We start from the raw sequence: 15,081 nt of genomic DNA, 5'->3' as shown, positions 1-15,081 counted from the left end.
CTTAACATAGTTGTTCACCCACCAGTGAACAATGCGCAAATGTTATCAGAGGCATCTCATTTCAAGGAATATTCAAGTACATTCCGATTTCTATGCTGAATGCATTCAAAGAAACTAAAACAACTTCTTACTTCATGGTAATTTATTAAAATGCAGTGGAATTAATCACAATGTATTCATTATGGCTTTTCTTTATGAAGTCGCCAAAAATGTTGTATCCTTCCAGATAAATGAATGTATACTGTACAAAGTGTCTTTAAAATGATTTAGCAGGAAAGTATGATTTGGCTGCTAGCCTTGTCTTGGGAAAATAATAGTTTCGGTAATGCAGAAAAATGTTCAGAATTTCAGAAGAGAAAAGCGTAATTACAGACATATGGACCATGCTTCAAGGAAAGCTCTCCAGTTAGAATAGGCAAGCCAAGCGCATTACCAGCACCACCAACCAATAACCACAAACACGACACACATATGGCCTGTGGGCTGCAGATGAGACAGTAAGCATTCACAGACCCCATAATGGATGAACCCATCTTGTGCTATCAATCACTGCCTTTTACGAACCAATAAAAGGACAATGGTCTCTAAAGTAGAACACTAAAACTGGTCCTACTCAAAGCCAGTGAGTCACTTATAGCTTCACCCATTTCAGGGTTCATGAGTCTGGGCTCTCATCACCACTGTGGCCTGTCCAAAGCAAGGGGAGTTTCCCCAGAAAACCACACGGCCGGCTCAGAACATAACTTGGGCCCGGAAGTGCATCTGTTTGGTGGCGTTGTTGTGGACTCCCATTTTCAGCATCCACTTGGACTTCATCCTCTGTATGTAGCGCATGTCTTTCTGGTTCTGGAATCCAGCTTCTCTGCCTGTGTGGTTGGGGACATGACAAATCAGAATTATGAGACTGTGTTTCAGCCAAATGAACATGTGATCACTGAATTTTAAAAATACGGCCTGGTCCACAGAATTCTGATGGAGTGGGAGGGGAGTCTAAATCAAGCTTGTGGGTTCCTGAACTGTGGGGCACACAATGGTATGTAAGCATTTGGAACGACTAGTCAGACACTACATCTTTCAACAGGAAAATCTAATGGATGGCTTGCAGTACAAGTGACATTTACTTTCACAGCAAGACATACAATTGTAAGGTCCATTATAGTGCTGCATTCATGCTGTGTCATCTAAATAAATTACATGGCACACGTGCAGGGTATTGTTTCGGATGCATTTCACTGCCATTCATAAGCTTTTTCTAATTCAATAAAACGACTGAAGCGAAAGTACAAAAAAAAAAAAAAGACTGCATCGTACACAACTGGAGTTTATTGTGAAAAAAATAAAGCAGCATTAAAAAAAGGAACTTGCTGCACAAGACAAAGTTAAAGCGGAATATTGCTAAAAACAAACTCTAGCAACAGGATCTTGTCTCCATTTGATACTTCTAATGGGGTGAGATGTGGGACCTCGCTGCCCCGCCCTCCAGCACTCACCCATGTCTCCTCTCCAGCCCAGGGCTCGGTACTGCTTCAGCACGCGGCCCACCGCGTTCCTGTTGTGGGCCACCGCCACAGTCCTGGGGGCCCCAAACCGCTGCTTGTAGTAGCGCATGAGGGAGCGGTGTCCAATCTTAGCGCCTGTGACGGGGAGCAGGGAGTTAAAGCAGAGCGTCAGTATGACAGCGTGTAAAACAGCGAGGGGAGAAGAGCACCGACTTCTGCTGGCGTGACAGACGGACGTGTGAGAAAAGACGGACGTGACACGGTGAATATAAGGATGAGGGAATGACAGGTGAGTATAAGACTATGGATGTGACACAGCAAATATGTCAGTGAGACGGCATAAGAGAATGGATGTGACACAGCAAATATGTCAGTGAGACAGCATTAGAGAATGTCGGAATGACAGGCTGAGTAAAGGCGTACTGGTGTGACATGGTGAATATGCTTTCAGGATGAGGGTAGTATGAGAGTATGGGAGTGACATGGTGAGTAATAAGGATGTGGGCATGACGGGGAGTATACGGTATGGATGTGACATATAACAACATCAGCTTGTCAGACTGAGTACGTGTCAGTACGTCTGACATGGCAGATTTAAGAATGTGATATTGACAGGGTAAGGGTAAGAGTACGGATGTGATGTGACTAAATAAGCATGAGGGAATGACAAGGCAGGGTATTAGAGTATGGATGCGACATGGCAGATATAAGAATGTCAGAGTGCCACAGTGAGTAAAAGAGTAAGGATGTGACACGGGGAGTATAAATGTGGGACTGACAGGGTCGATTTGCACACAAGCACAAGGCACCTGAGGGTAGCGTGAGTTCCATGGTCTCGTCGTCATACTCCACATTCTTCTCTGGCAACCCTTCCTCCTGGGCATCATCCTCCCCCTCCTTCTGGTCTGGGTAGCTACACCTGTGCATTCCAGACAGCCGGGTCAGAAAAGTGCATACGAGCCTCTAACCATTACTGCACTGAGAAAGAGCCCCAACTCAAGCAGCAAACCTTTCTGATCACCGATTTAGGATGCCACAGAAACGCCACCCAAAAAAGAACATTCGCATAAGGCTCGGGCTCATGATTCTTTGCCGTTTGCTTCCGTTCAGACTCAGCTCAGGGCAAAGACAGGCTTCTCAGGGAGGAACTCGGGGCCCTTTTGACTGTGGCTCACACAAATGCGGCTCGTGTCCCTCCGTTTTCAGTCATTACGCACCAGCTTGCTCACAGCTCCATATGTAACATGCAGAATGTGTTCTGAAACCTAACGTTTTAGATTTCCTCTCGCCACGTCGTCCTGGAGAGTGTCGTTCCGCCGTGACGCGGCGCCGGACCCTTACCTGAAGTCGTAGAAGTCGGCGAACTCCAGAGCGGTGTCTCCGTCGGTGAAGAGCTTGCAGTGGCTCTTGTCGCTCATGTGGGCCTGCACCGCCTCGGTGGAGTAGAAGGACCGGCCCTTCTCATTGCACCAGAGACACACCTTCCCCACCCCCACCTTCTCCCCTGGGACAGGAGACAGAAGGCACCCAATTAAGGAGCATAAACACAATTATGCAGAAGGACACAGGTCTGCTGCTTCACTTCACTCTAGCGTCCAATTATTCAACGAAAGGGCAAAGCGCTAAAGTGCACGCGAGGTATAGCCTTATGCATTTGTGGCATTGTGTGATCCCAACAACTAAATCGAGGTGATCGTGCGCTCCTTCAGCTATGTCCTCTCCTTTGATGTAATGGATGGAAGGTTGTTGATAAGAGAGATATTCTTAATTCCTGGACAAATAAATATAATTTAGGCCAAGCAACCCTGTCAAGAGTTTTTTTTTTTTTTTTTTAATCACTGTTAGATGCATTTCATTTTCCGGTTTTCATATTTTACGCGCTGTGTAAGAGTATGGTTAGGCTCTGAGGGTAAACTACATGAAAATGAACATTAAAAAGGCACGACAGCAGGAAGAGCATGTGCCTAATGGAATTATGCAAACACCACATGCAATATTGTGCACTTTCATTACAACCAGAGGTGCATGCAATAAGGCAAAATTTGCAAACCTTTCAAGACATTCCAAATTTTTACCTGTTAGCTTATGTTTGTCAATGTTAGTGAACAGAAATAGCCACCGAACAAGCTGCTTTATGCAAATCAAGCAACATTATCATGCAACTTTCATACTTTGTCACAATCTCATAAGTACTTCAGATAAAATATGATATCTAGCTAGCTAGTTATATTTTGTTTAGTTTTCTCAAGACAGCTAGTAACAATGTAATGCTAGCTACAACAATTGTAAGTTATATTGGTATACACATGCACGCACGCATGCACACTGAGAAAAACCCTTATACGCAACGTTAAATTAATAAATACACAACAAATGACTATTACAGTGCAAACATACTCGAACTGCAAAAACATATTTCTTTTCAAAAATTTCTATCATCATTCTCCAATGCTGACAGGGATTTGCATATCTACAAAGTGCTACCAAGCATGGTGTTAACACGGCTTGGGCAAAAATAACAGCACCCCGCTGAGACAGCACAATGGCAGCAACCCTAGACACCCCCAACTGATCCCGAGTCAGTCAGAAGCCTGTGAGCACTTTGTGAGATGAGCTGTGGCCTGATCCAGGATGAGCGACTGCAGTTTGTGATGCAGAGAATGGCCCTTTGGCTGAGGGTGCCACTCACCCAAGTACCGGATGAAGCCCTTCAGGTCCACCAGGTACTCCACATCAGGCAGGAAGAAGCTGTGTGCCTTGGTCATGTGAGACAGGTTTTTGAGGAGGGAGTGTGAGTGATGGGTGCAAAAGAGACAGTCTGTGATCGGGATGGCCCCTGGGGTCGATGGCGCACACGTGGTGCTCGCCGCCGCCGCCTCCTCCCCCTCTGCCTCCATCGCATCCTCCTCTTCCTCATCCATCATGTCTTCGTCGTCATCACCATCGTTCACATCCTCCCACTCCTCTGCCAGAAGAAAAAAGAAGGAAATGACTAATGTGTCTACTTCAACTTTTCCATATTCAGTATGTGCAGTCTTCCACACTGGCTTTTATAAAGCCCTCTTCCTTTTTTTTTGTTGCCATTTTTCTCTCATTTTCTCCCCAATTTAGTCGTTATACCAACTCCCCGTGTGGACCAGCCACAGTCCTGGTCAATGCGCTATCCTCTGTCGGTCTGGGAGGGGTTTAGACTGCCACATGCCTCCTCTGATACATACATGTGGAGTCGCCAGCCGCTTCTTTTCACCTGACAGAGAGGAGTTTCACCAGGAGAGCCTAATGCGCGCGGAAGTTCACGCTATCTCCCTCGGATCCCCTCCCCGCTGGACAGGCACCACGACCAACCAGTAGGAGTCGCTAATGCAGGGATCAGGACTCATACACTCACCGACTGCCAACTGTGTTCGTAGGAACGTCTGACCAAGCCGGATGTACCACTGCCGGGGATTGAACCCGGGTGGTAGGCGAGTGCTTATACCTATACACTACCCAGATGGCCCTCTATAAAGCCCTCTTTCTTACCAAATAATTTGCAGTTGGTGCAAGAAATACTGCAACCTGAGAAAACACAACTATTTGCCTGAAAGACATGCTCACATTACAGAATCAATTTTAATTTAAGATCCAAACAACACTGACGCATTTAAAAGCAAATCTGTAGCACATGATCAGCATTACCTAAAGACAGATAACAACAAAATACACATATCTAATTAAGGCCTGCCACTGCATTTCGTGTAGGAAGAGAGCCTTGCACTGTCAACCAAGGGTGAACATTTTAGTTACCGCCTGGATCCCAGCCCATAGGCAGAAGTTGGTAAAAACCTACGTCTATGTAAGCAAGTCAACTCTCCACCTCCGCCCCTCTTCTTGATTGATGGGTAAGTACATGACAGAATAATCACAAGTTATTTCTCTAGACAGACTGAGAAGTACTTAACTGGAATAAATCACATCAACATACTTCTTCATAACTGAGAAACAATGGGCCACATATTGCTTAAAATGCAGCTTTAGCCTATTCATTCATGGCAGTGCATTTGTTACTTATTGATACCATGATAACCACAGAGATTTTATGGCTGGTTATCATGGTGTCGCAAACCAATGCCATGACATGCCTAGCAGCAAGCAATCGTAGGTGACCAAAACAAAACATAACGAAGGTTGCTTGGTGGCTGTTCCAGCGCATAGATGAACCCCACGGTCTGTACTGAATCTGGGCCATGCCAGTGCCATGCAGGGCAATGTGCAATTGGCTTTATCAGGAAGTTTATTATCTAGAGTCACTAAACGCAGTACATTTGTGTCTGTATGCCTAGGGCTGCTCCTATTATGGGAAAATGAACAAACCAAGAGATTCGTACCGCTTAATCATTCTAAGACATTCGTTTCTATTCAATCACCATGATTTCGGTAATTTGGCTGGTGCTCTGCACATTGTTTCTCAGCTGATCTGAAGAATGTAGACAAATCCTTATTTCTTCCCCTCCGCTTTGTTTTCCCACCATTACATTAATTGTTCCTGTCATTAATTTTGTTTTAAACCATCAATACAAAACATTACTTAAAGAATGGCTTCAATTTTCGTTATCGTGGGGCACCCAAATTAAAATATAAGAAATAAACAGATGCAGCGTTATGTGATGTGTGTCAACAAACCATCTGCCACGACAACCTCCTCATCCCCCTCGCTTATCTTCCTGGCCTGCTCCTCGAACCACTGCAGTCTCGGGGGCTTCTCCGGCCGCACCCTCTCCTGCCCCTCCGGAGGGGCAGCCTGGGCCTTGGCCATTTTGGCGGGAGAGCCTTTCTGCTGCTCTCGCAAGGCCTGCTGGAGCGCCTCGTTCTTGGCGTTCTTGTCCATGGGGCCCTCATCCAGGCCCTTCTCCAAGTTCTTCTCGTTCATCTTTTCCACCTTCCTCTGTGCCGCCAGCAGTGCGCGCTTCTCCGCCTCCTGGTGCTTGTGGGACTGCAGGTGGTTTTGGAAGGCATTGTCGCTGGAGAACTTCTTGCTGCAGGTGGCGCACCACGCCGCCTCGCCCTGGAGCTGCTCCTCGGCCGCCGCCCGCTGAGCCAGCACCCGCTCCTGGAAGTTCTCTGCCGTCACGGGCGGCATGTCTGCCACCTTGCGCTTGAGGTTGTAGCGGTGCCAGTCAGTCTTGTAGTGGGCGCGCTGCACCTCGCCGTCGGCAAATGCCACCCGGCAGCTGATGCAGGTGTAGGACATGCCTGTGAACTGGGATAAGAACAGCTTTGTAATGTCTTGTTTGTGCAAAAGACAATACAGAACAAAAACATGTTCATTATTTTTTACATTATTTTGCTCGCAATTGCGCATAACAAAAACTACAACACAAAGTATGCATCTCATTGGTGCATAATGCGTTTTTGTGTTGCAAAATAATAATAATAATAATGCGGATCTCCAACACCAACGTTGCCCACCAGTGAGCTGAAATATATTTAAAACACATCCATATACATTTAACACATTTACAAGACAAAGACCTACATTTGGTATCAGAAAGATCACTGTTGTCTATCCAAATATTACTGCAATTTGCCATACGGCACGGTAAGTTACAACTGCTAGCTTTACAAAACTAAACCACAAACTGTTACCAACGTTGGTTGCTGCTCCCTAACCTTCAGTTTCATCGTTTTACACCTTATGTCCGCTACCACGGACTTAAGCGAGTTTACTTGTTTAACAGCAAAGCAGCATAACCGCAAATGCTAGCTAACAAATTGCGCACAAGATTCCACACTAGATTTGCACAATTTACCCCAGAACCTGGATAACTCTATAATTTCATCACAATTAAAGGTTATTATCCTGCTTCGTAAATTGTGCAAACCAAACTCCATCTATAGCCAAACACCGACAAGTCTAATTTAGCTAGCTAAATAGCTGAAGTAAACTAAGTAACTGACGACAACTCACTATTCCAAGATAGGAAAGCCAAACGGCCAGTTAGGGAGAACATTAATGAGCCAACTCGACTATTTATCACACAAAATCTATGTATGATTATTGTTAAAACTCGCAAACAGCGTTACAATTTAACTTACCGATGAACAATCTCTGACGCAGAATGTGAACACGAGTTGAAAACCTTCACCGAGTCTTCCGGGTGAACTTTCACGTGATTTAATGGCAGAAGAATTGAGTCGATGCAATGGCCAGCACTGCCACCAAGCGACGGGGAGGATAGAGAAGGGAGTCGTGGACGAAATTTTTTCTCGAAAGTTTACGTCTCTTTTGCTATTAATTAACTTATTATGACTCCTATAATTTTTTACTAACTCTCATGAGAAAATAATGTTTGATTTATGTCATTACATTATGATTGAATATGGAATTTCAATAGTTCATCACATAAAATGTGTTCTAAAGAATATGTTTTGTGGATGGATGTTGGGGATTGGCTACCTGCAGGTGGCGACTTCTAATCACAGATTCGCGAGCTGTATGTCTAGAAGAGACCGATGTCTTCACTTAACAATGCGGACAATCTTCTGGGAATTGCCAGTGTTTCTTAATAGTCGTCAGTAGTTATTTTATTTTGGTTTATCACTTTACATTATATTTTGGTCAAATGTTTTTTCTTCTATAGAAAAAAAAAATCCAACTTGGTTTTACATCCCTCTGATCCTTGCTTTAATCATGAAACAAGTTTTTCTGGACGAGGAGACGTAGAGCAACAGCTGATAAAGCTGTCAGTGTAAGTGTAGGGGTGAAAAATGTTGAGTCTATTTCATTTTTTTTTTTCAGTTCTTATTTTTTTTTATCCAGAAAGCAGTTCTTTGGTAAATTCAAAATCTTGACCAACAGGACTGACACAACTCATTTTGAGACCTGTTTCTTGTGTCAGTCTTGTGTCATTGGTTGCTTTTTTACAGTCAGGAGCTTGACTGTATGATTGGTTCACAGTAGCAAACCTGGAGTAAATGACCACACAAAATGCTCATACGGTATCAGACTTCCAGCTGTCATTTATAGAAATGGCACTGTATCAAAAGTAATTTTTAATATTAATGTTCCTTTTTATACATTTTAAGAAATGTCACCATACATCTTGTGGCTCAATGGACATTTTGACATTTTGATGTGAGAAAAAAGGGATTACACAGGGTCCGCGTCTACTGCAAAATCTATATTTATATGTATTATTATAGGGCTACAACAAAAATTATTTCATTAATTATGTATACACATGCAAACACATTATATCAATAGTATCATCCTTATTATTTCTGCTTAGACAGAAATAGGTTCAGTCATTGCCATTAAAACTCGTTTTCTTCCTGCCCTCAACAAGGAGGCTGCCAAATCTTTCTCCCTCCTCTTCTACATCTTCTCTTAGAGCATCCTGAAGTCGTATCCAAAATGCCTCCTGTTCTGCAGCATCCTCAGGCCACAGCAGATAGGTGTTCTTGTGCACCATCCTGCGCAGCCGGGTGTATGAGGACAGACAGTGGTCAGGGATCTTCTCCAGAAAGACCAGCAGCAGCACGTCGCTCCGATCACACAGGAGCCGTAGGCTGGCCAGCTGGAACTCCAAAGCACACCATTCACTGCGCAGGAAGTCCCTGCTCACCACGCACAGTGTGCGGCGTGAGCTGTAGATGGCTGCCTCAATGTTCTCCAAGATGGCTGCTCCCAGGCGGAAGTCACGGTGGTGAAGGCACAGTCGGAATCCTTTCCCCGTGGGTCCCTCCATGTGGGGTACCAGTTCCCCCATCACCCAGGGTTCATCCAAAGAGCTGTAGGAGATGAACGCGTCATAGGTGAAAGTCTTGTTGCCCTTCCTTCTCCCCCTAATACGTGAATGGAGAAGGAGGATTAGATAGCGAAGTGCTGACCGGTGTTTGTGCCAGGTGAGGCCTGAAAAAAGGATGAATAGGTTCAGCAGGGCAGTAGACAGGAAGAAGTTGAAATTGACTGAGTCGTAGCTGCATTCTTTGTCATTAAACTCCCAAAAGTGAGGCAGGGTGGGATCATTTTCACAGTGGAAGTCATAGAGGTATGGCACCTGGACTTCCAAATTTTTCACTGACCAGTTTTTGAACCAGGCATTCTGGCAACTGCAGGACAAAGGGTTAACTGTGACATCAAGATACTTGAGGAAGGGTAGGTTGTCAAGCACAGACTTTTCCAATACATGGATATGGTTGTACATAAGTCTCAAATATTTCAAAGTGTTGTTTTGTGGAAGCAGCCTGACAGGAAGACCATCAAGGCCAGTCTTTCCTAAAACCAAATCTGTAAGTGACACAAGAGGATGGAAGAGAGCCGTTAAGTTATTGTGAGTCATTGTAATATCACTAATATATAAACTATATAAATTAACAAGAGGGGCAAATGTGTTTGGATGGAAGGTAATTAAGGTTGCAGATGTAAGGATTAGTGTTTGTAGATTTTCTAATCCTTTAAACAAAGTGGACCCTAAGTACCCCATTCCTATTGTAATAGGACCCTGGTAACCCAAATTTAAATCATGCAGAGATTTTAGTGTAATAAAAGGGGAATCACCCTCACGGAAGTGGAGCTGATTGTCGTACAAATCTAAACCTACGAGATTCGCCAAACCACGTAAGATGTCAGGATTCACAGTTTTGATACGGTTTCCATTGAGACTCAAGTTTTTAAGCCTCACTAGGTCCGTGAAAGACCCATTCTCAATGCTGTAGATTATGTTAACGCTGAGATCCAATGTTGTGAGCATGCTGAGGTTGCAGAAAGGCTGACCGGCAATGACCTGGAGCAAGTTGTGGCGCAGAGAAAGGCTCCGTAGCTTGCGTAGTGCACTGAAAGCATTAGGGGCAAGCTTGGTCATGTCATTATTCATCATGGATAGTGTTTCCAGATACAAAAGGTTTTGGAACCAGTCTGTGTTTGGTTCACTGACCCCGACATTGTCGAGGCTGAGTTTCCTCAGTTGCCTGAAAACAGAAAAAGTTTTTGGATGGATATTCAGTTCATCATTGTCTTCCACATTTAAATTTGAAAGTCGCTGAAAGCCTTGAAACGTTTTCTCTGAAATGCTTCGAAGTCCGCACTGCACTAGTGAGAGCCGAGATGTATGTTCCCCGCCCTGCACTAATCTGAATTTCTCAAAGTCTCCAAGGGATGCATTCTTGAGTATAAGAAATTTTGGCGTTTTGCACCCTATCAGGACTGAAGTATTTTTTGGAAACGTAAATCTACTCAGGTCAATGTTCACACGCTTGAGATTATCCATTCCTTTTAGCAAACCGCACACAGAAATGCCTGACCTCTGGGTAGAGATGGAAAAAGAAGTTTCCTGTAGACCATGTTTGAATTTATCTGACAGTCCAGCCAGGACCTCAGGGGCAATCCCCTGGAGCATCAGCCTTGTAATTGAAGGGGCTAGAGCAAGTGGATGTGGCACTGGATGCAGAATAGGGTTGAAGGAGAGGCAGAGAAAAATGAGGCCAGAAAATCCTGAAAGTGACAACCAAGAGATATTGTTGTACGAAAGGTCTAGGTTTTCTAGCGTGCTGCTCTTGCATTGACTGCTGTTCAAATATTTCAGTTTGTTTAGTGAAAGATCCAAAGTTGTGACCTGAGGGAGGTAATGAAACAATCCAGTGGGAATCTTTGTGATGTGATTGTTGTACAAGAGGAGATCCCTAAGTTGTGTGAGCCCTTGGAATGTATCCGGTTGGATCTCTGATAGAATATTACTTGAAAGGTTCAGACGCTTCAGTTGTACGAGGCCTCCAAATTGAGCTCTTTTCAGGGAAGAGATATTGTTCCTTTGCAGGGATAGGTCTTGCAGCCTCCAGAACTTTCTAAATACGTCAACGGGAATGGTGCTTATTTTATTTTGGGAAAGGTTGATTCTGGTGGCATTTTGTGGGACCATGTCCATGATACGGGATAGGTTTTGTATGTTTTTCTTGACACACCAAATGGAATTACTGTCCTTATAATTACTAGCACAACCTTCCATTCCATAACACCAGCAGGCACCAGCGCTGAAGAGCAGGAGAGCAAGAGAGAGCAGGAAACGTGCCATCTTTTTTCCCACAGGAACAGTCAAAGCAGTCTCAATGTCAGGTGACCTATGCAGAGAGATTCAGAAATCAACACAAAGCGAATAATGTCCTACAATGCAACCTGAAATAAAATAGTTGCATTGTTTTTAAAAAAATAAATATATGAAGTTTTCACATTTCACAAGTTTTATCTGATATAATTTATTCTTTTACAACTGCACTACCACGCAAAGGGATTTTAAAAATATAATACTCAATACTCAGGTTGGCTTCCTTGAAGGAATGGCATACAGTAGACATTTGAATGAATGCAGAAGTCTGGATTTGGACATTTGGATTCCTATTAACCATGACTTTATCCAGCTTATGTGTTAATCCTTTAACTGTCCCACAGGATTCACAAGGTTGCTTTTAAGTCAAATGTGGTCTACTTCGGTATAATACCTACGTATAAAAAGTGCTGTTCTTTCCACATGGTAAAAAAAAATTGTACTAAAATATCCTTTAATAAAAGGGCTGAGGATCTGAGCTTTACCCACACATGAATTGTTTGATTACAAATATTAAATTATGGAGTACAGAGCTCAAGAATAAGTATTGGTTTGTCCCAAACATTATACCACTTTCTGTATTTTTGGTCAATGCAATTGGTAACTTTTACTTTGTTTTTCTTGTTTCACTCAAAAAAATCTCAGGGATTTTTGTAATCTTTTCAAGTAGTCAATGTCAGTCTGGAAAACTGCATTTCAGTCAGGACAACTCACAAATTTACATTACATATTTAATAAATATGCAAGTACATTTTTGATGTGGTGCTGAATGGCGCTGGCTGCTTCAGGTACTACAGTGCTTGCAACAGAGTGCACTACCCTTCCTCGCCTAGTAAACTGGAGTAATATCAGAACCCCCCCCCCCAATATCTAGAAGCACCTTTAACCAACAGGCAGTGCCAGAGTGAGCGCAATTCTGTGCAGCAGTGCAAAAGCAGTGCATGCAAGCAGCACTGGAGGTTTTCATTGTTGGTTTAAAAAGGTGCTCCATTGGTGATGTGTGCATGTGATTGGATAAGTATAACTATGGATGAGTGTTGTATGTGATTGGTGGATTACGAAAACAGGCGAGACTGCAGCAGCAACAGTTGTCTGACAGAACTCGTTGTGCACTCTATGTGCGTCGCTCATTTCTCTACATGCATGCATACATACATACATACATACACACACACGCATATACACATACATACATACACGCATACATACATACATACATACACACATATGCACATACATACATACACGCACACATACATACATACATACACACATACACATACGTACATACATACATATATACACATATACATACATACATACATACACACACACGCATATACACATACATACATACACGCATACATACATACATACATACATACACACATATACACATACATACATACACGCATACATACATACATACATACATACATACACACATATGCACATACATACATACACGCACACATACATACATACATACACACATACACATACGTACATACATACATATATACACATATACATACATACATACATACACACACACGCATATACACATACATACATACACGCATACATACATACATACATACATACACACATATACACATACATACATACACGCACACATACATACATACATACACACATACACATACATACATACATACATATATACACATATACATACATACATACATACATACATACATACATACACACATACACATGCATACATACATACATACATACACACATACACATACATACATACATACATACATGTTGTTTATGGTGTTTTAGGTAAAATCAATGTTTTCAAGCTCATTTTAAATATGTTTTTTAAACATCAAAATCACACCAACATTACTGGTTTTCAAGAATACAGAATATCATAAATTGTACTTTTATCCAAAGCTCAATCTCAGAATATTAACACTAAATCCAATCAGGAACTCAGATAAGTCAAGTGTGCAGTACAGTTAGGATAAAAAATGAATAAAAGTATATTTCCAATATTGTTGCTCGTACAGGGCCACATTGTCAATACATTGTGAATACTATCAACCCTTGAGTAGACTGTTTACAGAAATCTTTTTTTAAGATGAAATTGGTCCAGATGGGATATTACTGTATGTCATATAAAGAATAATACAAGTCACTTCAAAAGCACAATTCTAAGTAATCATATCTAAATATAATGTTTTAAAAATTACCTTTAAGTCCAGCTGTTGTTAACAAGCGTATCTGTTCTGAAAAGATATGCACTTGGTCCTTCTTATGTTCTTATAGCCTTCGGTTTCACTTCTTCAGGTTTGTGATTTCCGATCATGAAAAAGCAGAAGAAAGTGTTGGAAAGAATATAGTGTTGTCTTTTCTTGTAAGAGCAACAGATGAATACCCACTCCCATAAAACAAGTACAGTGAAAATTTGTTTTCTGTGCATATATTGCCATAATTGAAATTTAAGTGAAAATTTGTTAACCATCATTTTGATGTGGACTGTGTAGTCTATACTGTTTCATTTGTGTTAATAATGAAAACCCATGCTTCTCATTTAATCTACAGTGTCGCCTGTTATTTGATGATATTCAATTGCTATTATCCATTGTAATTTATCAAAGAGTTCACTATTGGTCTCAGTATAGTTGGCCAGTCACACTCATTACTGACTTATTGTTGGTCAGTAACTATTCTACTCTTGACACGTGCAGTATTCAAGTGTGATACTGAGATATCTTAGTAGGAGACTAAAAGAGAGTGTCTGTGTGAACATGGTGTACGCATTAACTTGCGAAGGCTAGGATTGCCTAAATCTTCTCTAGTGTGATCTCCTTTCATGAATGCTGCACAATTGCTAATTACTCATTTGACTGTAGCTGACCAACATGTGTGCAACCACATGTGGGTAAATTATATGGAGAGGGCGGTGGCTGCTTTGATGCAGAACTATTTCCCTGGACATCCCTGCATGCAGCTTCAGCACACACCTATGACACACAGCAAACCCTCCCCCTCCCACCCCAATTTCAAAATCTGGGGAAACAGCCACAATACAAATGGAGGGACTGCAGGGAAATGAAACTTTGTGTTAAAATTTTCCACTGTAGACGCACAGTGATCTATTAATACCACAAGCGACAGACAGAAGTTCATAAAACAGTGAACAGAGGGCCCAATTTTATCACTGGGCCCTCTATTTTCACAGTATGCAGGGGGCTGCCTTTTGAATCAGGAATGTTCCAGAGCTGGGTTGTTTATCTGGAAAATAATGTAATCTGGGCCAATATTAATAAAGAACTCCAGATCTAGGATCAGTTTTCCTGTTTAGCTCATGAGTGATAAGGTTAGAATATGGCCAGGGAAACATTATCATAAATTTGAAATGGAAGAAGTATGAATATGAGTTTGTTTTTGCACATTTTAAACCTCTTCTTCAAGGGGAGGCCTGCTGCAACAGGATTTTGCAAATGATATCTGTGAGAGGAGAAGCC

At 42.4% G+C, this 15,081-nt stretch overlaps 2 protein-coding genes and 1 long non-coding RNA gene across 4 annotated transcripts; 1 reads left to right on the top strand and 2 right to left on the bottom strand.

Annotated features, from left to right (window-relative positions):
* Positions 1–124: 124 nt before the first annotated feature.
* znf622 (zinc finger protein 622) lies at positions 125–7,714 on the bottom strand. 2 transcript variants are annotated; one of them, XM_064346858.1, is made up of 7 exons: positions 7,575–7,714; positions 6,162–6,738; positions 4,189–4,464; positions 2,841–3,003; positions 2,309–2,418; positions 1,491–1,634; positions 125–866 (listed from the first exon to the last, which is right to left on the bottom strand). In XM_064346858.1, exons 2-7 carry the CDS (start codon positions 6,727–6,729, stop codon positions 733–735), a joined length of 1,395 nt encoding a protein of 464 aa, XP_064202928.1. In that variant the 5' UTR covers positions 6,730–6,738; positions 7,575–7,714; the 3' UTR covers positions 125–732. The 2 variants fall into 2 exon arrangements, with proteins under 2 accessions (XP_064202928.1, XP_064202929.1); XM_064346859.1 differs by having other exon boundaries at positions 766–1,408; positions 1,440–1,634.
* LOC135261023 (uncharacterized) lies at positions 1,633–3,302 on the top strand. The gene is made up of 2 exons (XR_010331808.1): positions 1,633–1,788; positions 2,777–3,302. It is a non-coding gene; the product is annotated as an uncharacterized LOC135261023 (long non-coding RNA).
* A 766-nt stretch (positions 7,715–8,480) lies between the features above and the next one.
* On the bottom strand, positions 8,481–13,940 carry LOC135261020 (toll-like receptor 13). The gene is made up of 2 exons (XM_064346857.1): positions 13,804–13,940; positions 8,481–11,594 (listed from the first exon to the last, which is right to left on the bottom strand). The coding sequence occupies exon 2, from the start codon at positions 11,546–11,548 to the stop codon at positions 8,780–8,782; it is 2,769 nt and encodes a 922-aa protein (XP_064202927.1). The 5' UTR covers positions 11,549–11,594; positions 13,804–13,940; the 3' UTR covers positions 8,481–8,779.
* Between the last annotated feature and the right edge of the window lie 1,141 nt (positions 13,941–15,081).

Source organism: Anguilla rostrata, chromosome 8 (genome assembly GCF_018555375.3).
Source record: "Anguilla rostrata isolate EN2019 chromosome 8, ASM1855537v3, whole genome shotgun sequence".
NCBI classification, from domain to species: Eukaryota; Metazoa; Chordata; class Actinopteri; order Anguilliformes; family Anguillidae; genus Anguilla; species Anguilla rostrata.
Note: the sequence above shows the minus strand (reverse complement) of the source record. Positions and strands in the feature narration are given on the sequence as shown.